General features: G+C 54.3%; 1 protein-coding gene across 1 annotated transcript in view; it reads right to left on the reverse strand.

Moving 5' to 3' along the window:
* Positions 1 to 360: 360 nt before the first annotated feature.
* Positions 361 to 27,924, reverse strand: part of LOC134551490 (protein AHNAK2-like) — a 71,287-nt gene continuing 43,723 nt past the window's right edge. The window contains exons 6-8 of the mRNA XM_063399152.1: positions 27,705 to 27,880; positions 23,337 to 26,917; positions 361 to 23,306 (exon numbers count right to left, since the gene is read on the reverse strand). Coding sequence (XP_063255222.1) covers positions 1,355 to 23,306; positions 23,337 to 26,917; positions 27,705 to 27,880 — 25,709 coding nt within the window. The 3' untranslated portion in view covers positions 361 to 1,354. The remainder of the gene's footprint in view (positions 23,307 to 23,336; positions 26,918 to 27,704; positions 27,881 to 27,924) is intronic.

Here is a 27,924-nt window from a genome sequence, read left to right on the forward strand (position 1 = left end):
TCACCCAAGGGGTGTTTGAGCACTGAAACAGACTCCCCAGAGCAGTGGTCACAGCCCCAAATCTGACAGAGTTCAGGAAGCCTTTTGGACAAAGCTCTCAGGCACATGGTGAGTCTTGGTGTGTCCTGTGCAGGGCCAGAAGTGGGATTCAAGGATCCTGACAGGTTCCTTCGGATTCAACATATTCTATGATTCAACTTGGGATTGTAATGAGTGAAAAGTCTCCATTACTCCTATATTTAGGAACTGTGCTGTCATCAGGCATCCACCTCAGCAGACAGTGAAGTAAATGCAAACTTTTGCAAGTTTGGGCTGGGATTTTCCAAATCATAAATGTCAGTAACTCACCCTGTACTCAAGTTATTATTCATACAGTGAGTTTATTGTGAATTAAGAATACAGACAGTGTTTTAATGGTACATGTGAAGGCTGTCACATATGCACTCTGGTTTTCATTGTGCACTTGAGAGAAGCATTAATATAAACAAAGCAGCAAATAATTATATACACCTCCTTCCCCGGAATATCTCTGAAGCAATTCCACCAGTGTGGCAGATCATTCTAAGCATTGAACTATCCCATAAGTATATACAGAAAAATTTATTTATCCACATTTGAATAATATTCTTTGTAAGCATTTTTTATTCTGGTATCTTACAAATATGATCTAGTTACATGTTTTTTGGTCTTGAAACGATTCTGTTGGTTTTTGCTGTTTTTTTAAAATTATTTTAAGGCTAAATACGACCCGCCACAATAATAAAAAAATAAGAGGAGAGGAAGAGGCAAAGCATTAGTCTCTCTACACTAGTATTTACTTTGTATTTTATATTTTAAAGTGTTTGTGGAATATACATACTACCATAGCTGAAATAGAGAAAAACATTTTAATAACAAAGCAAAAGTAGATCAGAAAGTTCCAAAATCTAAACAGGTAAGTATAGTTCTCATAGTACTATTTTAGAACCCATTCTGGAAATAATCTGTAATCTAAATACAACCAGTGTGTTTTGAGAAGCCTCTTTAAGAAGCCTTTTGTTATTGTTGAACCTTTCAATGATTTACTTCCATGGTTCTGGTATCTACTCGGACTTTGCTCAAACTATGGGCCCCTCTGCACCTGTCATAATTGTTGCCCTTGGGGTAGATATGAAGAAATCTTTATTTTTATTAGCATAAAATCTAGTAAGTACATCCATGTACTTGAAAATTTGAATGTACTAAATTCTGTTCAAGTGTTTTCATGAATACCAGCCTTGGGTTTTAATCTTCAGTTAGTGGAAAATTAGGAAAATATTCTCTTCTGTACATATGGATGATTTTGTTTCCATTGAGGATTGAGAAAATACAACCTTCATTTGGTTGTACCTCCAACAATATTAGATTTACTATCTTTTTCTTCCTCCAACAAGATTAGTTCAGTTCTTGCTGAAGATGTCACGATAGATGAGGCCCCATCAGTTTCAGCTTTTTCACCTTCTATTTCTTTAGGTGATAAGCTTTCTTGTGCATCAAAAAACACATCTGGTTTATCTGTTGGGCTATCTTCATCTGAGAGTCTCACCTCTTTATGACCCACCTCTTCTTTGTCAACAGACTTAGCCTTTTTGGAAGGAGATGTGAAACCAAGCTTGGGAAATCGAAACCATCCAGGTTTTTCAGCCTGCTTAGAGGAATCATCTGATGTGTCAGCAGGTTTCACATCTTCTGGAACTGATTTTTTTATTTCTGGTTTTGCATCTGTGCTTGTTTCATCCCCAGAAGATGAAAAGCCAATACTTGGAAGCCAAAATTTGAATCTTCCAGGAGATCTTTTATTATCAGTCTTTTCTTTCTCATTGGTTATGTCTTTTTCTTCACCTTCCACTGCTTCAACTACATCTTCATCTTTAGAGAGAGGAACTGCAGTTATTCCCTCTGGTGATTTATCAGGAAAACTCTCTTCAAGTTTACTGGAACACTTCACTTCAGTAGTAGATGTTTTTAACTTTGTCAATCTTACTTTTCCTCTAGATTCTTCAGATTCATGGTGTGGTTTGTCAGATAGTTTAGGCTCAGCACTGCCAGTTCTCTGTGCTGCTCCTCCAAAGCTTTCACCAGCACCTGTAGGTTTTCCCATTGATACATCTCCTGTTGGAGATGGCTGCTGGACCAGCACATCTAAATCACTGTGTGATTCCGGCAACTTTGCCTTTAGCAATGAGAATCCCAAAGCAGCAGTTTTGACCTCTGCTGACAGAATCTCTGATTCTTTCAGTATTTCAGTTGTGTAGATCTCACATCGCTCAATAGCAACATGTTCAGGTTCTACTTTCTCACTTACTTCTTGGCCCTCTATGTAAGACCAATGGATGTCTTGCCCTGCACTTGAAAGGGACGACTCTATGGTAGCTGTCATTTGTGCTGTTTTAATGTCAGGTTCAGTCACTGTTAAAATCTTGCTTTTTGCTTTTTGAATACCCCCCTCTAGAGCTCCTGGTGTTTCTTCTGGGATAGCAGAGCTTGCTTGCAGTTTCACTATTTCAATGTCAGAACTAGATCCCTTTGGATCTGTTACTACTTTTGACAGTAAAACATCAGCTTCAATTGGGAGAGTTCTGAAAGTGAATCTTGGTATTTTTAGTTTGGGAATTCTTACAATTACTTCTGGGACACCTTGTGTTTGGTCCACTGTTTCCCCTGTTATTCTGGCAGATGCTTCTATATGATCTAGAGCTTGATTTTCCAGGCCAATTGATCCTTCTGGTTTTTGTAACTCCATTTCTGCTGTGCCTCTTTTAGGTGCTGAATCAGCTTCTGACTTTGGCAAATTGGTATCATCTTCAAACCCCTTGATTTCTGAATGCAACATTCCAAACTTTGGAATCTTAAACTTGTATGCTTTAATTTTACTTGTTTCTGCTCTGTCTTCTACTTGCACTTCCACTCCTGCAGACACATCCTTTTCAACACTTTTCACCTGAAATTTCATTTCAGGATCTACTGTAGTAATTTTAACATCCGTCTTCACTGTTGGAACTTCTACCTTTAGATCTTCCATCTTAGCAGTAACGTAAGTACCATCTTCTGATCCTTTTGTTGTAGACCATTCACACACAGTCCTTTTTAACTGACTTTCTTCACTGTCTTTTCCTATGATTTTCACTTCGCCCTTTATCTTTCCTTTTTTAATTGCTGCCTCTTTATTTTGAATATCTAGCTCTTCCTTTGGAAGACTAACATCTCTTTTCTTCTGTGTTGCATCTAGACTAATTTCAGCTGATGATGGTTTACATCCTACCCCTGATGTCTCTAACTTCATGGAACTTTCTACCTTTGGGACTTCTATATCCTGTGATTTGCCTTTATGCTCTGGAAATGTCAGTGTACATGTAGGAAACCTATTTGCTGAACTCTTGTCTTTGTCAGTTTCTGAAGTACTTGGGTATGGTTTAGACAATTCTGCTGCAGACACTGTGATTTCTGAAGTACGTCCTTCAACACTGCGCTTAACTACATCTGCATAAGTTTCAGTTTTTGGAGTATTCACTCTACTATCTGTTTTTTCTGTGGATAATGAAATATCTCCTTCCACCTTTGGCAAGCCAGCATCAGAACTCTTCACAGAATCTCCTAATTTTTGAATCCCTTCTTTTCCAATAGTAATTTCAGCAACTGCATGTGGTAATGAGAAGGTATTTCCAGGAATACTTGTTTCAGTTTGTATTTGAGCAGAAGGAATAGTTGCCTGAGCTTTTTCCATACTTCTTTCAGTGTCAGCATCATGTTTCTTTTCCTTTGAGGATGCCCTGCCAAATGCAGGTATTCTGAATTTTGGCATTTTAAACCATCCCTGGTGTTCTTCAGTCTGAACTTCTTCAACTTTTATTTCATGTTCTTTTAGTTTGATTTCCTTCTCCTCAAGACTCTCAGTAACTCCCTCTGTCTTTGGTTTAGACACTGACTGGGTGCTTATGTCTACCTTTGCATCTACAGTGCCACCTGTCAGAGCTTGGGGTGTTTTTATCTTGCCATCAACTGCTCCAGGATCTGACACATCAAATGTAAGTTCTGATGCTGGAACTCCCACAGCAATGTCACCAATTTCTTTTGTCATTCTTAGATGGGGTAGCTCAGCTTCTATTTTTGGTGAGCTGATCTCTGTCTCTGGGACTTTCCCTTTTGTTGGGGAGATTCCAAACTTTGTCTTCTGGAATTTGGGCATTTTAATCTTCCCCTCAGGACCTTCCAGTTTCACTGTTCTTCCATCCACAACTGATGAGCTTTCTGTTAATATATCAGGGCTCTTCAAATCAGCTGAAGCTTCTCCTTTGGGGAGCTTAATACCAGCTTTTTGAATGTTACATTCAGTGGTAGAACTTATTTTTAAGTCAACCTGTTGAAAACTCCCCTCTGAGGGAGTCAAAGAAGCATCAATCTTTGCTGAGCTGACTGTTATTTCAGTTTTAGAGGCTTCAGTTTCTACTCTGGAAAACTCCAGAGTGCGGACCGTAGTGTCAGCCGGTTTTATGATTATTTGTGCCCCTTCTTCAGTCCCTTCAGGATGACTTTTTTCTATATCAGGTATCTTAATTGAATCATCAGCCTCTATTTCTGTTTTAGAAAGAGCAGCATTAGCTTCAACTTTTGGTGAATGAGACTGAGATTTTGGAACCTTGATCTTGGAGAGTGAAATTTTAGGCATGACAAATTGAGGCTTTTTAATTGGACTTTTTTGTTCAACTTTTCCTGCAGATATTTCAAGATCAAGGTCTGGCCCACTACCTTGATCATCAGTTGTAGTTCCTTTCACTTCTGTCTCTATTCTGCTTGACATGACAGAAAGCTTTTGGTCTTCTAAATTTGCTCCAGAATCTGATTTAACACTTGCTTCCTTCTTTGGTGACCAACTGAAGGATGGAAGTTTGAATTTGGGCATTTTGAAATGTCCTTCTTTCTCTTCTCCATCTCCATCTTGCTTTATTTCCCCCTTGATCTTTACTGCTGCACCTGAATCCTGAATATCACTGCCTGTTTTTGGAACAGAAATGTCAGCTGATGGCAGCTGAACGTCAGCCTCTGATGCCTTACTGTCAGTTTTGGTAATTTTGGCTTCAGGGCTGTAAGTCTCCGATTCTGTGCCACATTCCACCTCCAAGCCTGGTGCTTCAACAGCAATGTCAGATATTTCTACTGTTGCTTTTAGCTGGGGAACCTTGACTTCTGATTTGGATTGCTCAACATCCTTTTGTGATCCTTTCCCTTTAGAAAGTGTAATTCCTACCTTTGGCATTTGGAATTTAGACATTTTTGTTTTCCCTTCAGAACCTTCAGCTTTTATCTCTACATCACCCACAACAATTTCACCTGATGTTCTTTCAACACTTATGCCAGGACTCTTCACCTCAAGCGAATGTTCAGATATCGTCTTAATATCTGAGGTGGAGAGACTGGCACGAGCAGCAGCTGATTTCACTGTCAGATCACCTTCTTCGCAGGTAGGAACTGTGATGTCACCTGTAGGCATGCTAATATCCATCTCTATTTTAGGAGCTTTGGCTTCTGGTTTGGAAAATTCCAAAGTTGGGACTGTAACTTTTGGCACTTTTATGCCAAGTCCTGCCCCTTCTCCACTACTCTCTTTCTCAGATTTCTGAAGAGAAACATTTTCTTTTTCTTGTTTAGGTCCAGAAACATCAGTTTCCAGTACAGGCAGAGAGACCTGTACTTTCTGACCCTTAATTTTAGGGAATGAGATCTTTGGCATGGTAAATTGGGACTTCTTGGTTTTGGCCTTTTCACTGTCTTTTTCTGTTGTATCAAATTCCTCATGGACATATTGATTCTCAGGAGTAGGAAAAGTTAATTCAGACCCCATGTCTCCAGATAAAGTAGACAAAGTGGGTCCTTCCAGATGTTCCTCAACATGAGAAGGAGCAATAGCTTCTTTCTTTGGTGACCACCTAAATGAAGGCAGTTTGAATTTTGATGATTTAAGTTTGTTTTCTTTCTCCTCAGTACCCTTCTCTCCTGTAACTACTTCCTGTTCTGCCTTGCACTCTAAATCTGGGCCATAGATTTCTGCATCTAATTTTGGCAAGGGAATCTCCATGGGTGACAGATTTGGATCCATTGTTGGTGCATCCAGAACAACTTCAAGTGCAGGCTTATGCAACCTTACACCAAGTTCGGCATCAGATGTTTGAGCTGGTTTTTCAATATCAGGATCAGTCATATCAGATATTATCCTTCCCTTGGAAATTTCAGAATCCACGTTAAAACCAATGTCACTTTGAGATCCTTTTCCCTTAGATCGAATTCTGAATTTTGGTTTTCGGAATTTAGGAATTTTAACTGTGACCTCTGTGTCTACCAAAGATGTATCAGCAGATGTTGTTTTTCCCTCTAGCTTAAAACCTCCTTGCTCCTCAGAACCATCTTCACTTAAAATTTCAAAATCTGAAAGATTATCATCAGCAAGAGGTGCTGGTTTTGATCGAGATTCTGTTAGATTAATTTCATATTTAGTAAGAGTAATATCATTCTTTTCTATTGAAGGTTCCAAATCAATTTTAGATGAAGTCACTTCCATTTTAGAGAAGCCAATGCTAGGAACTCTGAATTTGGAACTTTTAGATACACTTTCTCCCTTAATGTGAGACAAACGTTTAGATCCAACACTCTCAGAAGGAAAAGAAGAAGTTTCATCTGTTAAGGAATGACAAATAGTTTCTGAAACAGAAACATCAAATCCAGGCTGCTTTTGTCCATGAGGTTTGAAACTTTTAGAAAGAGACATTTTAGGCAATCTAAATGCAGAAGTCTTAGATTTACCAATTTCCTCCTCTATACCAGTGGAAGATCCTAGGGGAACATCTAAACTAAGAGCTTGGGTCTCAGAGTCAGCCAATGTCACATCCACTTCTGCGGCTGCCGAGGGCAGCGGCAATTCTGGTTCCTTGAGGCTGACGTCCACCTCGGCGGACACGGTGCCCTTGGCCTCTCTGCTGCTGGACCAGCCAAAAGATGGCATGCCGAATTTGGGCATCTTGAACTTGCCATCCTTGGTCTTGGCGGCCTCCTTCTCTGCGACTTTGGCTTCTCCCTCCAGGCTGAGGGTGGCCTCGGGCGCCTGCAGGTCAACGCTGGCCTTTGGAAGGGTGACATCGACGGAGGGCAGGCTGATGTCCACCTTGGGAGCTTTGATGTCAGCTTTGGGCATCTCGAGGGAGGGCTTCTCCAGCTTCCAGCCGGCGCCCTCGGTCTTGGCGCCAGAAACGTCGGCTTTCAAGCCCAGCCCGGGGCCCTCCCCTGTTGCTGTCACGGTGGCAGAGGGGAGGTCGACTTCTGCGCTGGGCAGGCTGACCTTGGCTGTGGGCGCCTCAGCCTTGGAAGAGGAGACTGCAAATTTGGGCTTGTCGAACTTGGGCATCTTGAGCTTGCCTTTCAGGCCGGTGCCATCCAGCTTCAGCTCTCCTTCGGCGGAGGGCCCTTTGAGGTCGATGTCGGGCGCCTGGAGCTCCAGGGAGCCTTCGACAGAGGGCAGCTTGATGTCGGGGGCCGTGATGCTGAGGTCAGCGTCAGCAGCCTTGAGCTCTGCCTGCGGGAGGCTGACGTCCGCCTCCAACTTGGGAGACTTGACAGTGGGCTTGGAGAAGACCACGCTGGGCACCTTGACTTTGGGCATGTGTATTTTCATCCCACCACCTTCAGCTTTGCCTGAGGCCACCTCCAGGCTGGCTTCAGCCTCGGGGCCCTGCAGGGCGACTTCGCCCTCCTGGCCTTTGGCCAGCGAGACTTCGGCCTTGGGCAGGCTGACCTGCACCTGGGGACCTTTGACTTTGGGCAGCTTGACGCTGGGCATCTTGACATCGGGCATTTTGAATCGGCCTTTCTCGCCCTCTGCTGCTACGGCGGGTGTCTCTACGGTCACCTCCACACCGGGCGCTTGGATGTCGGCCGAGGGCAGCGTGACGTCCACTTCTGCGGCTGCCGAGGGCAGCGGCACTTCTGGTTCCTTGAGGCTGACGTCCACCTCGGCGGACACGGTGCCCTTGGCCTCTCTGCTGCTGGACCAGCCAAAAGATGGCATGCCGAATTTGGGCATCTTGAACTTGCCATCCTTGGTCTTGGCGGCCTCCTTCTCTGCGACTTTGGCTTCTCCCTCCAGGCTGAGGGTGGCCTCGGGCGCCTGCAGGTCAACGCTGGCCTTTGGAAGGGTGACATCGACGGAGGGCAGGCTGATGTCCACCTTGGGAGCTTTGATGTCAGCTTTGGGCATCTCGAGGGAGGGCTTCTCCAGCTTCCAGCCGGCGCCCTCGGTCTTGGCGCCAGAAACGTCGGCTTTCAAGCCCAGCCCTGGGCCCTCCCCTGTGGCTGTCACGGTGGCAGAGGGGAGGTCGACTTCTGCGCTGGGCAGGCTGACCTTGGCTGTGGGCGCCTCGGCCTTGGAGGACGAGACTGCAAATTTGGGCTTGTCGAACTTGGGCATCTTGAGCTTGCTTTTCAGGCCGGTGCCATCCAGCTTCAGCTCTCCTTCGGCGGAGGGCCCTTTGAGGTCGATGTCGGGCGCCTGGAGCTCCAGGGAGCCTTCGACAGAGGGCAGCTTGATGTCGGGGGCCGTGATGCTGAGGTCAGCGTCAGCAGCCTTGAGCTCTGCCTGCGGGAGGCTGACGTCCGCCTCCAACTTGGGAGACTTGACAGTGGGCTTGGAGAAGACCACGCTGGGCACCTTGACTTTGGGCATGTGTATTTTCATCCCACCACCTTCAGCTTTGCCTGAGGCCACCTCCAGGCTGGCTTCAGCCTCGGGGCCCTGCAGGGCGACTTCGCCCTCCTGGCCTTTGGCCAGCGAGACTTCGGCCTTGGGCAGGCTGACCTGCACCTGGGGACCTTTGACTTTGGGCAGCTTGACGCTGGGCATCTTGACATCGGGCATTTTGAATCGGCCTTTCTCGCCCTCTGCTGCTACGGCGGGTGTCTCTACGGTCACCTCCACACCGGGCGCTTGGATGTCGGCCGAGGGCAGCGTGACGTCCACTTCAGCAGCTGCCGAGGGCAGCGGCACTTCTGGTTCCTTGAGGCTGACGTCCACCTCGGCGGACACGGTGCCCTTGGCCTCTTTGCTGCTGGACCAGCCAAAAGATGGCATGCCGAATTTGGGCATCTTGAACTTGCCATCCTTGATCTTGGCGGCCTCCTTCTCTGCGACTTTGGCTTCTCCCTCCAGGCTGAGGGTGGCCTCGGGCGCCTGCAGGTCAACGCTGGCCTTTGGAAGGGTGACATCGACGGAGGGCAGGCTGATGTCCACCTTGGGAGCTTTGATGTCAGCTTTGGGCATCTCGAGGGAGGGCTTCTCCAGCTTCCAGCCGGCGCCCTCGGTCTTGGCGCCAGAAACGTCGGCTTTCAAGCCCAGCCCGGGGCCCTCCCCTGTTGCTGTCACGGTGGCAGAGGGGAGGTCGACTTCTGCGCTGGGCAGGCTGACCTTGGCTGTGGGCGCCTCGGCCTTGGAGGACGAGACTGCAAATTTGGGCTTGTCGAACTTGGGCATCTTGAGCTTGCCTTTCAGGCCCGTGCCTTCCAGCTTGAGCTCTCCTTCGGCGGAGAGCCCTTTGAGGTCGATGTCGGGCGCCTGGAGCTCCAGGGAGCCTTCGACAGAGGGCAGCTTGATGTCGGGGGCCGTGATGCTGAGGTCAGCGTCAGCAGCCTTGAGCTCTGCCTGCGGGAGGCTGACGTCCGCCTCCAGCTTGGGAGACTTGACAGTGGGCTTGGAGAAGACCACGCTGGGCACCTTGACTTTGGGCATGTGTATTTTCATCCCACCACCTTCAGCTTTGCCTGAGGCCACCTCCAGGCTGGCTTCAGCCTCGGGGCCCTGCAGGGCGACTTCGCCCTCCTGGCCTTTGGCCAGCGAGACTTCGGCCTTGGGCAGGCTGACCTGCACCTGGGGACCTTTGACTTTGGGCAGCTTGACGCTGGGCATCTTGACATCGGGCATTTTGAATCGGCCTTTCTCGCCCTCTGCTGCTACGGCGGGTGTCTCTACGGTCACCTCCACACCGGGCGCTTGGATGTCGGCCGAGGGCAGCGTGACGTCCACTTCTGCGGCTGCCGAGGGCAGCGGCACTTCTGGTTCCTTGAGGCTGACGTCCACCTCGGCGGACACGGTGCCCTTGGCCTCTCTGCTGCTGGACCAGCCAAAAGATGGCATGCCGAATTTGGGCATCTTGAACTTGCCATCCTTGGTCTTGGCGGCCTCCTTCTCTGCGACTTTGGCTTCTCCCTCCAGGCTGAGGGTGGCCTCGGGCGCCTGCAGGTCAACGCTGGCCTTTGGAAGGGTGACATCGACGGAGGGCAGGCTGATGTCCACCTTGGGAGCTTTGATGTCAGCTTTGGGCATCTCGAGGGAGGGCTTCTCCAGCTTCCAGCCGGCGCCCTCGGTCTTGGCGCCAGAAACGTCGGCTTTCAAGCCCAGCCCTGGGCCCTCCCCTGTGGCTGTCACGGTGGCAGAGGGGAGGTCGACTTCTGCGCTGGGCAGGCTGACCTTGGCTGTGGGCGCCTCGGCCTTGGAGGACGAGACTGCAAATTTGGGCTTGTCGAACTTGGGCATCTTGAGCTTGCCTTTCAGGCCGGTGCCTTCCAGCTTCAGCTCTCCTTCGGCGGAGGGCCCTTTGAGGTCGATGTCGGGCGCCTGGAGCTCCAGGGAGCCTTCGACAGAGGGCAGCTTGATGTCGGGGGCCGTGATGCTGAGGTCAGCGTCAGCAGCCTTGAGCTCTGCCTGCGGGAGGCTGACGTCCGCCTCCAACTTGGGAGACTTGACAGTGGGCTTGGAGAAGACCACGCTGGGCACCTTGACTTTGGGCATGTGTATTTTCATCCCACCACCTTCAGCTTTGCCTGAGGCCACCTCCAGGCTGGCTTCAGCCTCGGGGCCCTGCAGGGCGACTTCGCCCTCCTGGCCTTTGGCCAGCGAGACTTCGGCCTTGGGCAGGCTGACCTGCACCTGGGGACCTTTGACTTTGGGCAGCTTGACGCTGGGCATCTTGACATCGGGCATTTTGAATCGGCCTTTCTCGCCCTCTGCTGCTACGGCGGGTGTCTCTACGGTCACCTCCACACCGGGCGCTTGGATGTCGGCCGAGGGCAGCGTGACGTCCACTTCTGCGGCTGCCGAGGGCAGCGGCACTTCTGGTTCCTTGAGGCTGACGTCCACCTCGGCGGACACGGTGCCCTTGGCCTCTCTGCTGCTGGACCAGCCAAAAGATGGCATGCCGAATTTGGGCATCTTGAACTTGCCATCCTTGGTCTTGGCGGCCTCCTTCTCTGCGACTTTGGCTTCTCCCTCCAGGCTGAGGGTGGCCTCGGGCGCCTGCAGGTCAACGCTGGCCTTTGGAAGGGTGACATCGACGGAGGGCAGGCTGATGTCCACCTTGGGAGCTTTGATGTCAGCTTTGGGCATCTCGAGGGAGGGCTTCTCCAGCTTCCAGCCGGCGCCCTCGGTCTTGGCGCCAGAAACGTCGGCTTTCAAGCCCAGCCCTGGGCCCTCCCCTGTGGCTGTCACGGTGGCAGAGGGGAGGTCGACTTCTGCGCTGGGCAGGCTGACCTTGGCTGTGGGCGCCTCGGCCTTGGAGGAGGAGACTGCAAATTTGGGCTTGTCGAACTTGGGCATCTTGAGCTTGCCTTTCAGGCCGGTGCCTTCCAGCTTGAGCTCTCCTTCGGCGGAGGGCCCTTTGAGGTCGATGTCGGGCGCCTGGAGCTCCAGGGAGCCTTCGACAGAGGGCAGCTTGATGTCGGGGGCCGTGATGCTGAGGTCAGCGTCAGCAGCCTTGAGCTCTGCCTGCGGGAGGCTGACGTCCGCCTCCAACTTGGGAGACTTGACAGTGGGCTTGGAGAAGACCACGCTGGGCACCTTGACTTTGGGCATGTGTATTTTCATCCCACCACCTTCAGCTTTGCCTGAGGCCACCTCCAGGCTGGCTTCAGCCTCGGGGCCCTGCAGGGCGACTTCGCCCTCCTGGCCTTTGGCCAGCGAGACTTCGGCCTTGGGCAGGCTGACCTGCACCTGGGGACCTTTGACTTTGGGCAGCTTGACGCTGGGCATCTTGACATCGGGCATTTTGAATCGGCCTTTCTCGCCCTCTGCTGCTACGGCGGGTGTCTCTACGGTCACCTCCACACCGGGCGCTTGGATGTCGGCCGAGGGCAGCGTGACGTCCACTTCTGCGGCTGCCGAGGGCAGCGGCACTTCTGGTTCCTTGAGGCTGACGTCCACCTCGGCGGACACGGTGCCCTTGGCCTCTCTGCTGCTGGACCAGCCAAAAGATGGCATGCCGAATTTGGGCATCTTGAACTTGCCATCCTTGGTCTTGGCGGCCTCCTTCTCTGCGACTTTGGCTTCTCCCTCCAGGCTGAGGGTGGCCTCGGGCGCCTGCAGGTCAACGCTGGCCTTTGGAAGGGTGACATCGACGGAGGGCAGGCTGATGTCCACCTTGGGAGCTTTGATGTCAGCTTTGGGCATCTCGAGGGAGGGCTTCTCCAGCTTCCAGCCGGCGCCCTCGGTCTTGGCGCCAGAAACGTCGGCTTTCAAGCCCAGCCCTGGGCCCTCCCCTGTGGCTGTCACGGTGGCAGAGGGGAGGTCGACTTCTGCGCTGGGCAGGCTGACCTTGGCTGTGGGCGCCTCGGCCTTGGAGGAGGAGACTGCAAATTTGGGCTTGTCGAACTTGGGCATCTTGAGCTTGCCTTTCAGGCCGGTGCCTTCCAGCTTGAGCTCTCCTTCGGCGGAGGGCCCTTTGAGGTCGATGTCGGGCGCCTGGAGCTCCAGGGAGCCTTCGACAGAGGGCAGCTTGATGTCGGGGGCCGTGATGCTGAGGTCAGCGTCAGCAGCCTTGAGCTCTGCCTGCGGGAGGCTGACGTCCGCCTCCAACTTGGGAGACTTGACAGTGGGCTTGGAGAAGACCACGCTGGGCACCTTGACTTTGGGCATGTGTATTTTCATCCCACCACCTTCAGCTTTGCCTGAGGCCACCTCCAGGCTGGCTTCAGCCTCGGGGCCCTGCAGGGCGACTTCGCCCTCCTGGCCTTTGGCCAGCGAGACTTCGGCCTTGGGCAGGCTGACCTGCACCTGGGGACCTTTGACTTTGGGCAGCTTGACGCTGGGCATCTTGACATCGGGCATTTTGAATCGGCCTTTCTCGCCCTCTGCTGCTACGGCGGGTGTCTCTACGGTCACCTCCACACCGGGCGCTTGGATGTCGGCCGAGGGCAGCGTGACGTCCACTTCTGCGGCTGCCGAGGGCAGCGGCACTTCTGGTTCCTTGAGGCTGACGTCCACCTCGGCGGACACGGTGCCCTTGGCCTCTCTGCTGCTGGACCAGCCAAAAGATGGCATGCCGAATTTGGGCATCTTGAACTTGCCATCCTTGGTCTTGGCGGCCTCCTTCTCTGCGACTTTGGCTTCTCCCTCCAGGCTGAGGGTGGCCTCGGGCGCCTGCAGGTCAACGCTGGCCTTTGGAAGGGTGACATCGACGGAGGGCAGGCTGATGTCCACCTTGGGAGCTTTGATGTCAGCTTTGGGCATCTCGAGGGAGGGCTTCTCCAGCTTCCAGCCGGCGCCCTCGGTCTTGGCGCCAGAAACGTCGGCTTTCAAGCCCAGCCCGGGGCCCTCCCCTGTTGCTGTCACGGTGGCAGAGGGGAGGTCGACTTCTGCGCTGGGCAGGCTGACCTTGGCTGTGGGCGCCTCAGCCTTGGAAGAGGAGACTGCAAATTTGGGCTTGTCGAACTTGGGCATCTTGAGCTTGCCTTTCAGGCTGGTGCCTTCCAGCTTGAGCTCTCCTTCGGCGGAGGGCCCTTTGAGGTCGATGTCGGGCGCCTGGAGCTCCAGGGAGCCTTCGACAGAGGGCAGCTTGATGTCGGGGGCCGTGATGCTGAGGTCAGCGTCAGCAGCCTTGAGCTCTGCCTGCGGGAGGCTGACGTCCGCCTCCAACTTGGGAGACTTGACAGTGGGCTTGGAGAAGACCACGCTGGGCACCTTGGCTTTGGGCATGTGTATTTTCATCCCACCACCTTCAGCTTTGCCTGAGGCCACCTCCAGGCTGGCTTCAGCCTCGGGGCCCTGCAGGGCGACTTCGCCCTCCTGGCCTTTGGCCAGCGAGACTTCGGCCTTGGGCAGGCTGACCTGCACCTGGGGACCTTTGACTTTGGGCAGCTTGACGCTGGGCATCTTGACATCGGGCATTTTGAATCGGCCTTTCTCGCCCTCTGCTGCTACGGCGGGTGTCTCTACGGTCACCTCCACACCGGGCGCTTGGATGTCGGCCGAGGGCAGCGTGACGTCCACTTCTGCGGCTGCCGAGGGCAGCGGCACTTCTGGTTCCTTGAGGCTGACGTCCACCTCGGCGGACACGGTGCCCTTGGCCTCTCTGCTGCTGGACCAGCCAAAAGATGGCATGCCGAATTTGGGCATCTTGAACTTGCCATCCTTGGTCTTGGCGGCCTCCTTCTCTGCGACTTTGGCTTCTCCCTCCAGGCTGAGGGTGGCCTCGGGCGCCTGCAGGTCAACGCTGGCCTTTGGAAGGGTGACATCGACGGAGGGCAGGCTGATGTCCACCTTGGGAGCTTTGATGTCAGCTTTGGGCATCTCGAGGGAGGGCTTCTCCAGCTTCCAGCCGGCGCCCTCGGTCTTGGCGCCAGAAACGTCGGCTTTCAAGCCCAGCCCTGGGCCCTCCCCTGTGGCTGTCACGGTGGCAGAGGGGAGGTCGACTTCTGCGCTGGGCAGGCTGACCTTGGCTGTGGGCGCCTCGGCCTTGGAGGAGGAGACTGCAAATTTGGGCTTGTCGAACTTGGGCATCTTGAGCTTGCCTTTCAGGCCGGTGCCTTCCAGCTTGAGCTCTCCTTCGGCGGAGGGCCCTTTGAGGTCGATGTCGGGCGCCTGGAGCTCCAGGGAGCCTTCGACAGAGGGCAGCTTGATGTCGGGGGCCGTGATGCTGAGGTCAGCGTCAGCAGCCTTGAGCTCTGCCTGCGGGAGGCTGACGTCCGCCTCCAACTTGGGAGACTTGACAGTGGGCTTGGAGAAGACCACGCTGGGCACCTTGGCTTTGGGCATGTGTATTTTCATCCCACCACCTTCAGCTTTGCCTGAGGCCACCTCCAGGCTGGCTTCAGCCTCGGGGCCCTGCAGGGCGACTTCGCCCTCCTGGCCTTTGGCCAGCGAGACTTCGGCCTTGGGCAGGCTGACCTGCACCTGGGGACCTTTGACTTTGGGCAGCTTGACGCTGGGCATCTTGACATCGGGCATTTTGAATCGGCCTTTCTCGCCCTCTGCTGCTACGGCGGGTGTCTCTACGGTCACCTCCACACCGGGCGCTTGGATGTCGGCCGAGGGCAGCGTGACGTCCACTTCTGCGGCTGCCGAGGGCAGCGGCACTTCTGGTTCCTTGAGGCTGACGTCCACCTCGGCGGACACGGTGCCCTTGGCCTCTCTGCTGCTGGACCAGCCAAAAGATGGCATGCCGAATTTGGGCATCTTGAACTTGCCATCCTTGGTCTTGGCGGCCTCCTTCTCTGCGACTTTGGCTTCTCCCTCCAGGCTGAGGGTGGCCTCGGGCGCCTGCAGGTCAACGCTGGCCTTTGGAAGGGTGACATCGACGGAGGGCAGGCTGATGTCCACCTTGGGAGCTTTGATGTCAGCTTTGGGCATCTCGAGGGAGGGCTTCTCCAGCTTCCAGCCGGCGCCCTCGGTCTTGGCGCCAGAAACGTCGGCTTTCAAGCCCAGCCCTGGGCCCTCCCCTGTGGCTGTCACGGTGGCAGAGGGGAGGTCGACTTCTGCGCTGGGCAGGCTGACCTTGGCTGTGGGCGCCTCGGCCTTGGAGGAGGAGACTGCAAATTTGGGCTTGTCGAACTTGGGCATCTTGAGCTTGCCTTTCAGGCCGGTGCCTTCCAGCTTGAGCTCTCCTTCGGCGGAGGGCCCTTTGAGGTCGATGTCGGGCGCCTGGAGCTCCAGGGAGCCTTCGACAGAGGGCAGCTTGATGTCGGGGGCCGTGATGCTGAGGTCAGCGTCAGCAGCCTTGAGCTCTGCCTGCGGGAGGCTGACGTCCGCCTCCAACTTGGGAGACTTGACAGTGGGCTTGGAGAAGACCACGCTGGGCACCTTGGCTTTGGGCATGTGTATTTTCATCCCACCACCTTCAGCTTTGCCTGAGGCCACCTCCAGGCTGGCTTCAGCCTCGGGGCCCTGCAGGGCGACTTCGCCCTCCTGGCCTTTGGCCAGCGAGACTTCGGCCTTGGGCAGGCTGACCTGCACCTGGGGACCTTTGACTTTGGGCAGCTTGACGCTGGGCATCTTGACATCGGGCATTTTGAATCGGCCTTTCTCGCCCTCTGCTGCTACGGCGGGTGTCTCTACGGTCACCTCCACACCGGGCGCTTGGATGTCGGCCGAGGGCAGCGTGACGTCCACTTCAGCGGCTGCCGAGGGCAGCGGCACTTCTGGTTCCTTGAGGCTGACGTCCACCTCGGCGGACACGGTGCCCTTGGCCTCTTTGCTGCTGGACCAGCCAAAAGATGGCATGCCGAATTTGGGCATCTTGAACTTGCCATCCTTGGTCTTGGCGGCCTCCTTCTCTGCGACTTTGGCTTCTCCCTCCAGGCTGAGGGTGGCCTCGGGCGCCTGCAGGTCAACGCTGGCCTTTGGAAGGGTGACATCGACGGATGGCAGGCTGATGTCCACCTTGGGAGCTTTGATGTCAGCTTTGGGCATCTCGAGGGAGGGCTTCTCCAGCTTCCAGCCGGCGCCCTCGGTCTTGGCGCCAGAAACGTCGGCTTTCAAGCCCAGCCCTGGGCCCTCCCCTGTGGCTGTCACGGTGGCAGAGGGGAGGTCGACTTCTGCGCTGGGCAGGCTGACCTTGGCTGTGGGCGCCTCGGCCTTGGAGGAGGAGACTGCAAATTTGGGCTTGTCGAACTTGGGCATCTTGAGCTTGCCTTTCAGGCCGGTGCCTTCCAGCTTGAGCTCTCCTTCGGCGGAGGGCCCTTTGAGGTCGATGTCGGGCGCCTGGAGCTCCAGGGAGCCTTCGACAGAGGGCAGCTTGATGTCGGGGGCCGTGATGCTGAGGTCAGCGTCAGCAGCCTTGAGCTCTGCCTGCGGGAGGCTGACGTCCGCCTCCAACTTGGGAGACTTGACAGTGGGCTTGGAGAAGACCACGCTGGGCACCTTGACTTTGGGCATGTGTATTTTCATCCCACCACCTTCAGCTTTGCCTGAGGCCACCTCCAGGCTGGCTTCAGCCTCGGGGCCCTGCAGGGCGACTTCGCCCTCCTGGCCTTTGGCCAGCGAGACTTCGGCCTTGGGCAGGCTGACCTGCACCTGGGGACCTTTGACTTTGGGCAGCTTGACGCTGGGCATCTTGACATCGGGCATTTTGAATCGGCCTTTCTCGCCCTCTGCTGCTACGGCGGGTGTCTCTACGGTCACCTCCACACCGGGCGCTTGGATGTCGGCCGAGGGCAGCGTGACGTCCACTTCTGCGGCTGCCGAGGGCAGCGGCACTTCTGGTTCCTTGAGGCTGACGTCCACCTCGGCGGACACGGTGCCCTTGGCCTCTCTGCTGCTGGACCAGCCAAAAGATGGCATGCCGAATTTGGGCATCTTGAACTTGCCATCCTTGGTCTTGGCGGCCTCCTTCTCTGCGACTTTGGCTTCTCCCTCCAGGCTGAGGGTGGCCTCGGGCGCCTGCAGGTCAACGCTGGCCTTTGGAAGGGTGACATCGACGGAGGGCAGGCTGATGTCCACCTTGGGAGCTTTGATGTCAGCTTTGGGCATCTCGAGGGAGGGCTTCTCCAGCTTCCAGCCGGCGCCCTCGGTCTTGGCGCCAGAAACGTCGGCTTTCAAGCCCAGCCCGGGGCCCTCCCCTGTTGCTGTCACGGTGGCAGAGGGGAGGTCGACTTCTGCGCTGGGCAGGCTGACCTTGGCTGTGGGCGCCTCAGCCTTGGAAGAGGAGACTGCAAATTTGGGCTTGTCGAACTTGGGCATCTTGAGCTTGCCTTTCAGGCTGGTGCCTTCCAGCTTGAGCTCTCCTTCGGCGGAGGGCCCTTTGAGGTCGATGTCGGGCGCCTGGCGCTCCAGGGAGCCTTCGACAGAGGGCAGCTTGATGTCGGGGGCCGTGATGCTGAGGTCAGCGTCAGCAGCCTTGAGCTCTGCCTGCGGGAGGCTGACGTCCGCCTCCAACTTGGGAGACTTGACAGTGGGCTTGGAGAAGACCACGCTGGGCACCTTGACTTTGGGCATGTGTATTTTCATCCCACCACCTTCAGCTTTGCCTGAGGCCACCTCCAGGCTGGCTTCAGCCTCGGGGCCCTGCAGGGCGACTTCGCCCTCCTGGCCTTTGGCCAGCGAGACTTCGGCCTTGGGCAGGCTGACCTGCACCTGGGGACCTTTGACTTTGGGCAGCTTGACGCTGGGCATCTTGACATCGGGCATTTTGAATCGGCCTTTCTCGCCCTCTGCTGCTACGGCGGGTGTCTCTACGGTCACCTCCACACCGGGCGCTTGGATGTCGGCCGAGGGCAGCGTGACGTCCACTTCTGCGGCTGCCGAGGGCAGCGGCACTTCTGGTTCCTTGAGGCTGACGTCCACCTCGGCGGACACGGTGCCCTTGGCCTCTCTGCTGCTGGACCAGCCAAAAGATGGCATGCCGAATTTGGGCATCTTGAACTTGCCATCCTTGGTCTTGGCGGCCTCCTTCTCTGCGACTTTGGCTTCTCCCTCCAGGCTGAGGGTGGCCTCGGGCGCCTGCAGGTCAACGCTGGCCTTTGGAAGGGTGACATCGACGGAGGGCAGGCTGATGTCCACCTTGGGAGCTTTGATGTCAGCTTTGGGCATCTCGAGGGAGGGCTTCTCCAGCTTCCAGCCGGCGCCCTCGGTCTTGGCGCCAGAAACGTCGGCTTTCAAGCCCAGCCCTGGGCCCTCCCCTGTGGCTGTCACGGTGGCAGAGGGGAGGTCGACTTCTGCGCTGGGCAGGCTGACCTTGGCTGTGGGCGCCTCGGCCTTGGAGGAGGAGACTGCAAATTTGGGCTTGTCGAACTTGGGCATCTTGAGCTTGCCTTTCAGGCCGGTGCCTTCCAGCTTGAGCTCTCCTTCGGCGGAGGGCCCTTTGAGGTCGATGTCGGGCGCCTGGAGCTCCAGGGAGCCTTCGACAGAGGGCAGCTTGATGTCGGGGGCCGTGATGCTGAGGTCAGCGTCAGCAGCCTTTGGCTCTGCCTGCGGGAGGCTGACGTCCGCCTCCAACTTGGGAGACTTGACAGTGGGCTTGGAGAAGACCACGCTGGGCACCTTGGCTTTGGGCATGTGTATTTTCATCCCACCACCTTCAGCTTTGCCTGAGGCCACCTCCAGGCTGGCTTCAGCCTCGGGGCCCTGCAGGGCGACTTCGCCCTCCTGGCCTTTGGCCAGCGAGACTTCGGCCTTGGGCAGGCTGACCTGCACCTGGGGACCTTTGACTTTGGGCAGCTTGACGCTGGGCATCTTGACATCGGGCATTTTGAATCGGCCTTTCTCGCCCTCTGCTGCTACGGCGGGTGTCTCTACGGTCACCTCCACACCGGGCGCTTGGATGTCGGCCGAGGGCAGCGTGACGTCCACTTCAGCGGCTGCCGAGGGCAGCGGCACTTCTGGTTCCTTGAGGCTGACGTCCACCTCGGCGGACACGGTGCCCTTGGCCTCTTTGCTGCTGGACCAGCCAAAAGATGGCATGCCGAATTTGGGCATCTTGAACTTGCCATCCTTGGTCTTGGCGGCGTCCTTCTCTGCGACTTTGGCTTCTCCCTCCAGGCTGAGGGTGGCCTCGGGCGCCTGCAGGTCAACGCTGGCCTTTGGAAGGGTGACATCGACGGATGGCAGGCTGATGTCCACCTTGGGAGCTTTGATGTCAGCTTTGGGCATCTCGAGGGAGGGCTTCTCCAGCTTCCAGCCGGCGCCCTCGGTCTTGGCGCCAGAAACGTCGGCTTTCAAGCCCAGCCCGGGGCCCTCCCCTGTTGCTGTCACGGTGGCAGAGGGGAGGTCGACTTCTGCGCTGGGCAGGCTGACCTTGGCTGTGGGCGCCTCGGCCTTGGAGGAGGAGACTGCAAATTTGGGCTTGTCGAACTTGGGCATCTTGAGCTTGCCTTTCAGGCCCGTGCCTTCCAGCTTGAGCTCTCCTTCGGCGGAGAGCCCTTTGAGGTCGATGTCGGGCGCCTGGAGCTCCAGGGAGCCTTCGACAGAGGGCAGCTTGATGTCGGGGGCCGTGATGCTGAGGTCAGCGTCAGCAGCCTTGAGCTCTGCCTGCGGGAGGCTGACGTCCGCCTCCAGCTTGGGAGACTTGACAGTGGGCTTGGAGAAGACCACGCTGGGCACCTTGACTTTGGGCATGTGTATTTTCATCCCACCACCTTCAGCTTTGCCTGAGGCCACCTCCAGGCTGGCTTCAGCCTCGGGGCCCTGCAGGGCGACTTCGCCCTCCTGGCCTTTGGCCAGCGAGACTTCGGCCTTGGGCAGGCTGACCTGCACCTGGGGACCTTTGACTTTGGGCAGCTTGACGCTGGGCATCTTGACATCGGGCATTTTGAATCGGCCTTTCTCGCCCTCTGCTGCTACGGCGGGTGTCTCTACGGTCACCTCCACACCGGGCGCTTGGATGTCGGCCGAGGGCAGCGTGACGTCCACTTCTGCGGCTGCCGAGGGCAGTGGCACTTCTGGTTCCTTGAGGCTGACGTCCACCTCGGCGGACACGGTGCCCTTGGCCTCTCTGCTGCTGGACCAGCCAAAAGATGGCATGCCGAATTTGGGCATCTTGAACTTGCCATCCTTGGTCTTGGCGGCCTCCTTCTCTGCGACTTTGGCTTCTCCCTCCAGGCTGAGGGTGGCCTCGGGCGCCTGCAGGTCAACGCTGGCCTTTGGAAGGGTGACATCGACGGATGGCAGGCTGATGTCCACCTTGGGTGCTTTGATGTCAGCTTTGGGCATCTCGAGGGAGGGCTTCTCCAGCTTCCAGCCGGCGCCCTCGGTCTTGGCGCCAGAAACGTCGGCTTTCAAGCCCAGCCCTGGGCCCTCCCCTGTGGCTGTCACGGTGGCAGAGGGGAGGTCGACTTCTGCGCTGGGCAGGCTGACCTTGGCTGTGGGCGCCTCGGCCTTGGAGGAGGAGACTGCAAATTTGGGCTTGTCGAACTTGGGCATCTTGAGCTTGCTTTTCAGGCCGGTGCCATCCAGCTTCAGCTCTCCTTCGGCGGAGGGCCCTTTGAGGTCGATGTCGGGCGCCTGGAGCTCCAGGGAGCCTTCGACAGAGGGCAGCTTGATGTCGGGGGCCGTGATGCTGAGGTCAGCGTCAGCAGCCTTGAGCTCTGCCTGCGGGAGGCTGACGTCCGCCTCCAACTTGGGAGACTTGACAGTGGGCTTGGAGAAGACCACGCTGGGCACCTTGACTTTGGGCATGTGTATTTTCATCCCACCACCTTCAGCTTTGCCTGAGGCCACCTCCAGGCTGGCTTCAGCCTCGGGGCCCTGCAGGGCGACTTCGCCCTCCTGGCCTTTGGCCAGCGAGACTTCGGCCTTGGGCAGGCTGACCTGCACCTGGGGACCTTTGACTTTGGGCAGCTTGACGCTGGGCATCTTGACATCGGGCATTTTGAATCGGCCTTTCTCGCCCTCTGCTGCTACGGCGGGTGTCTCTACGGTCACCTCCACACCGGGCGCTTGGATGTCGGCCGAGGGCAGCGTGACGTCCACTTCAGCAGCTGCCGAGGGCAGCGGCACTTCTGGTTCCTTGAGGCTGACGTCCACCTCGGCGGACACGGTGCCCTTGGCCTCTCTGCTGCTGGACCAGCCAAAAGATGGCATGCCGAATTTGGGCATCTTGAACTTGCCATCCTTGGTCTTGGCGGCGTCCTTCTCTGCGACTTTGGCTTCTCCCTCCAGGCTGAGGGTGGCCTCGGGCGCCTGCAGGTCAACGCTGGCCTTTGGAAGGGTGACATCGACGGATGGCAGGCTGATGTCCACCTTGGGTGCTTTGATGTCAGCTTTGGGCATCTCGAGGGAGGGCTTCTCCAGCTTCCAGCCGGCGCCCTCGGTCTTGGCGCCAGAAACGTCGGCTTTCAAGCCCAGCCCTGGGCCCTCCCCTGTGGCTGTCACGGTGGCAGAGGGGAGGTCGACTTCTGCGCTGGGCAGGCTGACCTTGGCTGTGGGCGCCTCGGCCTTGGAGGAGGAGACTGCAAATTTGGGCTTGTCGAACTTGGGCATCTTGAGCTTGCTTTTCAGGCCGGTGCCATCCAGCTTCAGCTCTCCTTCGGCGGAGGGCCCTTTGAGGTCGATGTCGGGCGCCTGGAGCTCCAGGGAGCCTTCGACAGAGGGCAGCTTGATGTCGGGGGCCGTGATGCTGAGGTCAGCGTCAGCAGCCTTGAGCTCTGCCTGCGGGAGGCTGACGTCCGCCTCCAGCTTGGGAGACTTGACAGTGGGCTTGGAGAAGACCACGCTGGGCACCTTGACTTTGGGCATGTGTATTTTCATCCCACCACCTTCAGCTTTGCCTGAGGCCACCTCCAGGCTGGCTTCAGCCTCGGGGCCCTGCAGGGCGACTTCGCCCTCCTGGCCTTTGGCCAGCGAGACTTCGGCCTTGGGCAGGCTGACCTGCACCTGGGGACCTTTGACTTTGGGCAGCTTGACGCTGGGCATCTTGACATCGGGCATTTTGAATCGGCCTTTCTCGCCCTCTGCTGCTACGGCGGGTGTCTCTACGGTCACCTCCACACCAGGCGCTTGGATGTCGGCCGAGGGCAGCGTGACATCCACTTCTGCGGCTGCCGAGGGCAGTGGCACTTCTGGTTCCTTGAGGCTGACGTCCACCTCGGCGGACACGGTGCCCTTGGCCTCTCTGCTGCTGGACCAGCCAAAAGATGGCATGCCGAATTTGGGCATCTTGAACTTGCCATCCTTGGTCTTGGCGGCCTCCTTCTCTGCGACTTTGGCTTCTCCCTCCAGGCTGAGGGTGGCCTTGGGCGCCTGCAGGTCAACGCTGGCCTTTGGAAGGGTGACATCGACGGATGGCAGGCTGATGTCCACCTTGGGTGCTTTGATGTCAGCTTTGGGCATCTCGAGGGAGGGCTTCTCCAGCTTCCAGCCGGCGCCCTCGGTCTTGGCGCCAGAAACGTCGGCTTTCAAGCCCAGCCCTGGGCCCTCCCCTGTGGCTGTCACGGTGGCAGAGGGGAGGTCGACTTCTGCGCTGGGCAGGCTGACCTTGGCTGTGGGCGCCTCGGCCTTGGAGGAGGAGACTGCAAATTTGGGCTTGTCGAACTTGGGCATCTTGAGCTTGCTTTTCAGGCCGGTGCCATCCAGCTTCTGCTCTCCTTCGGCGGAGGGCCCTTTGAGGTCGATGTCGGGCGCCTGGAGCTCCAGGGAGCCTTCGACAGAGGGCAGCTTGATGTCGGGGGCCGTGATGCTGAGGTCAGCGTCAGCAGCCTTGAGCTCTGCCTGCGGGAGGCTGACGTCCGCCTCCAACTTGGGAGACTTGACAGTGGGCTTGGAGAAGACCACGCTGGGCACCTTGACTTTGGGCATGTGTATTTTCATCCCACCACCTTCAGCTTTGCCTGAGGCCACCTCCAGGCTGGCTTCAGCCTCGGGGCCCTGCAGGGCGACTTCGCCCTCCTGGCCTTTGGCCAGCGAGACTTCGGCCTTGGGCAGGCTGACCTGCACCTGGGGACCTTTGACTTTGGGCAGCTTGACGCTGGGCATCTTGACATCGGGCATTTTGAATCGGCCTTTCTCGCCCTCTGCTGCTACGGCGGGTGTCTCTACGGTCACCTCCACACCGGGCGCTTGGATGTCGGCCGAGGGCAGCGTGACGTCCACTTCAGCAGCTGCCGAGGGCAGCGGCACTTCTGGTTCCTTGAGGCTGACGTCCACCTCGGCGGACACGGTGCCCTTGGCCTCTTTGCTGCTGGACCAGCCAAAAGATGGCATGCCGAATTTGGGCATCTTGAACTTGCCATCCTTGGTCTTGGCGGCGTCCTTCTCTGCGACTTTGGCTTCTCCCTCCAGGCTGAGGGTGGCCTCGGGCGCCTGCAGGTCAACGCTGGCCTTTGGAAGGGTGACATCGACGGATGGCAGGCTGATGTCCACCTTGGGTGCTTTGATGTCAGCTTTGGGCATCTCGAGGGAGGGCTTCTCCAGCTTCCAGCCGGCGCCCTCGGTCTTGGCGCCAGAAACGTCGGCTTTCAAGCCCAGCCCTGGGCCCTCCCCTGTGGCTGTCACGGTGGCAGAGGGGAGGTCGACTTCTGCGCTGGGCAGGCTGACCTTGGCTGTGGGCGCCTCAGCCTTGGAGGACGAGACTGCAAATTTGGGCTTGTCGAACTTGGGCATCTTGAGCTTGCCTTTCAGGCCCGTGCCTTCCAACTTGAGCTCTCCTTCGGCGGAGGGCCCTTTGAGGTTGATGTCGGGCGCCTGGAGCTCCAGGGAGCCTTCGACAGAGGGCAGCTTGATGTCGGGGGCCGTGATGCTGAGGTCAGCGTCAGCAGCCTTGAGCTCTGCCTGCGGGAGGCTGACGTCCGCCTCTAACTTGGGAGACTTGACAGTGGGCTTGGAGAAGACCACGCTGGGCACCTTGACTTTGGGCATGTGTATTTTCATCCCACCACCTTCAGCTTTGCCTGAGGCCACCTCCAGGCTGGCTTCAGCCTCGGGGCCCTGCAGGGCGACTTCGCCCTCCTGGCCTTTGGCCAGCGAGACTTCGGCCTTGGGCAGGCTGACCTGCACCTGGGGACCTTTGACTTTGGGCAGCTTGACGCTGGGCATCTTGACATCGGGCATTTTGAATCGGCCTTTCTCGCCCTCTGCTGCTACGGCGGGTGTCTCTACGGTCACCTCCACACCGGGCGCTTGGATGTCGGCCGAGGGCAGCGTGACGTCCACTTCAGCAACTGCCGAGGGCAGCGGCACTTCTGGTTCCTTGAGGCTGACGTCCACCTCGGCGGACACGGTGCCCTTGGCCTCTTTGCTGCTGGACCAGCCAAAAGATGGCATGCCGAATTTGGGCATCTTGAACTTGCCATCCTTGGTCTTGGCGGCGTCCTTCTCTGCGACTTTGGCTTCTCCCTCCAGGCTGAGGGTGGCCTCGGGCGCCTGCAGGTCAACGCTGGCCTTCGGAAGGGTTATATCGACAGAGGGCAGGCTTATGTCTACTGTGCGTGTTTTTTTGTCTGATGCTGTAATTTCTGTAATTTCATCTTTTGCTTTTTTACCGAATTCTCTCTTCTGTATTTCAATATCAGTTTTTGAAATCTCTATTTTTCCTGTTATGTCTGCACTGGTTTTTTCTGTTTGGGATGATTTTATTGCTGATTCTTGCAGAGTTTTCAACTGGCCTTCTGGGTTTTGTTCGATGTCATTTTGATCTAGTTTTCCTTTGGATATCCCTCTTTTCATTTCACCAGTTGGAACTCTTATTGCTCCTGTCGGTACTTGTACCTGAAGTTCTTCTGCATTCATCACAGTTTGCACTTCTACTTCGCTTTCACTTATCTTTGCTTCAGGCTGGGCCCTTTCTTCCTTTGTACTTGACCAGGTAAACGTAGGGAATTTTAACTTTGGCAGTCTGAATTTGCTTTCTTTCCCCTCTATATCTTTTTCTTCTGTTTTCATTCCAATTTCTATGTTTAAGGCTCTTTCATTTGTGGGCATGCCATCTTCCTCTATTCCTTCCTTTTTTACCCTATCTTCTGTGTCGTCTCTGCTTTCTTCTCTTGTTATTTTTATGTCAGTTTTAGGTGTTTTGGCCACTTTGACTGATGGCATTTGTATTTTCCAAGTAGACACTTCTGATTCCACATCCGGCATGGGAGTTTTCACATTGAAATTCCTGCTGTCCTCTGAACTGAAATCAGCTGTTTTTTCTGGTACTGTCTGTGGAACCTCACCTCCCTGTTTGGCAGTGTCAGTCTCTGTCTCTTCTCTGGTGGACATTGAAATTCCATATTTTTTTTTCTGAATATTTAGTATTTGTGTGTCTTCTTCTGCTTGTTTTTCTCCTCTTTCCAGTGTGTCAGATGTCTGTAATTCTGCTTTAGCAGTGCCTATTTCTAGGCCTTTCACCTGTACAGATCCCTTAGCTCTGCGATCGCTCAAGTCTATGTTAATTCCACTTTCTGCATCTTTTTTATCTGCTGTTCCTTTCTGTTTCTTTTTTCGGGATTTTGATGAGGCTTGTGGTGATTTTTTAGTTGGGCTTACTTTCAGATCAGCTGTTTCTAAACTGGGCTTTGGTATCTCTGTTGTTATGTCTGGTACTTCAGGTAGACTAAATTTTGATGTTGCTTCCTTGTCTTTTTTAATGCTTATTTCAACTTCAGGGCATTGTTTTACATGAGATGGAATGCCATTTTTCATCTCTTTTAAGTCTTTTGTTAAAGTTTCATGTCCCTCCCCTGTTTTCATTTCATAAGCAGGAGATGTTGTATTTTCAACAGTTAAGATTTCGGGATTTTCCAGGCTTATATCATCTTTATGTATTTCTTCTCTTTCAGAGATCAGTGTAGTTTTTATTTCTTTTTTGTGCTTCTCTTGTGGTTCTGTTTTGGATCTGTGCATTCTGAATCCAATGCTAGGGAACTTCAGCTTCCTTTGGCTTCCTTTTTTCTCTTTGGTATGGACTTCTTGTGGATATTGAGACTCTGTGTCCGTGCTTGTAGGGGAAATATCCTGTACAGCAGGCTCATATGCATCTGATGTGCTATGAGATCTTCTGTGCCTCAGTATCTTTTTATTTTTAATTGATTGGAATTTTGGCCATGATAATCTATCTTTTTTAGGTCTCTTACTTCTTCCTACCCTTTGGCCTACAATTAATGTTTCCCTGTCTTCTTCTGAAGTGGCTTTTCCTGAAACATGCAGTGTTTCTTCAGGAATGCTCTCAGTGACTTCTTTTTCCTAAAAGCACAAATAGTAGTGAGAAGATTAGAAGTAAACTAAATACAGGTGCAACAGAAAAAAAAATTACTATAAAATACGTAAAATAATGTTCTTTTTATTACTAGCATCTACTTTTTATGTAAAAACAGTCCTGAAGATTATATAAATATGCAATGTCAGGCAGAAATTACATAAAATAAACGGACTGTCATATATGGATTTCTGAAGATTTTGGTTCCTTGCAAAACACTGGAGTAAAAAGAGGTTTCTATATAGAAATCTATACATGTCTGTACAAATATATGTTATATATAGTATTTATATATATGTATATGAAAATAAAATGATTTTTAAGTTGATGGAAACCTATGAAGAGATCATAGGTTTATCAAAATGTCAGTGGTTAGACTTTTTTTAATAGAAAATTTTACGAAAGAGCTTTGGATAAAAATGTTTACTGATATTTTACACTTTTGAACATACTGAGTATAAGTATTACAAGATTACCCAAGTCTGTTCCCTTAGTGGACAACTAACAACAACAAAAAAATGCTGACTCACTAAAGAATATTTTTATACCCTAACACAAGATTGTGGATTAATGTAAAATCCATAGTCTCACTCAAGATATTTAAAAAGCTGCAAATATTGTGTGGGATTTTTTTTTAATCATTAATATTCATGCTAGTAACTTTAAACACATGCCTAAGTCTTAAGAAGACACGTGTGTGTTTTCTGATCTATTTCCACACCCTACATTGCTCTCGTATGTTACCCAAACTTTGTAAACTAATCAGATATCTACCTGGCCTATCCTTTCCTTTTTGTGCTTGGCTGTAGAGTGTTCTAGATCTTCTTGCACAGCAATTTTTCTTTTGAGGCTGAACTGGACTCTGTATGGCTCAGAATATTGGAGAATCTTGAGTGCATCTTCATATTTGATATTATCGAAAAATATTGTAGCACTTAGAAGCTGATCACCTGCAATTGGAATAATACATAATTTTTATTACTTTGTGTTTTCT

Source organism: Prinia subflava, chromosome 5 (assembly GCF_021018805.1).
Source record: "Prinia subflava isolate CZ2003 ecotype Zambia chromosome 5, Cam_Psub_1.2, whole genome shotgun sequence".
In the NCBI taxonomy this organism is placed as follows: domain Eukaryota; kingdom Metazoa; phylum Chordata; class Aves; order Passeriformes; family Cisticolidae; genus Prinia; species Prinia subflava.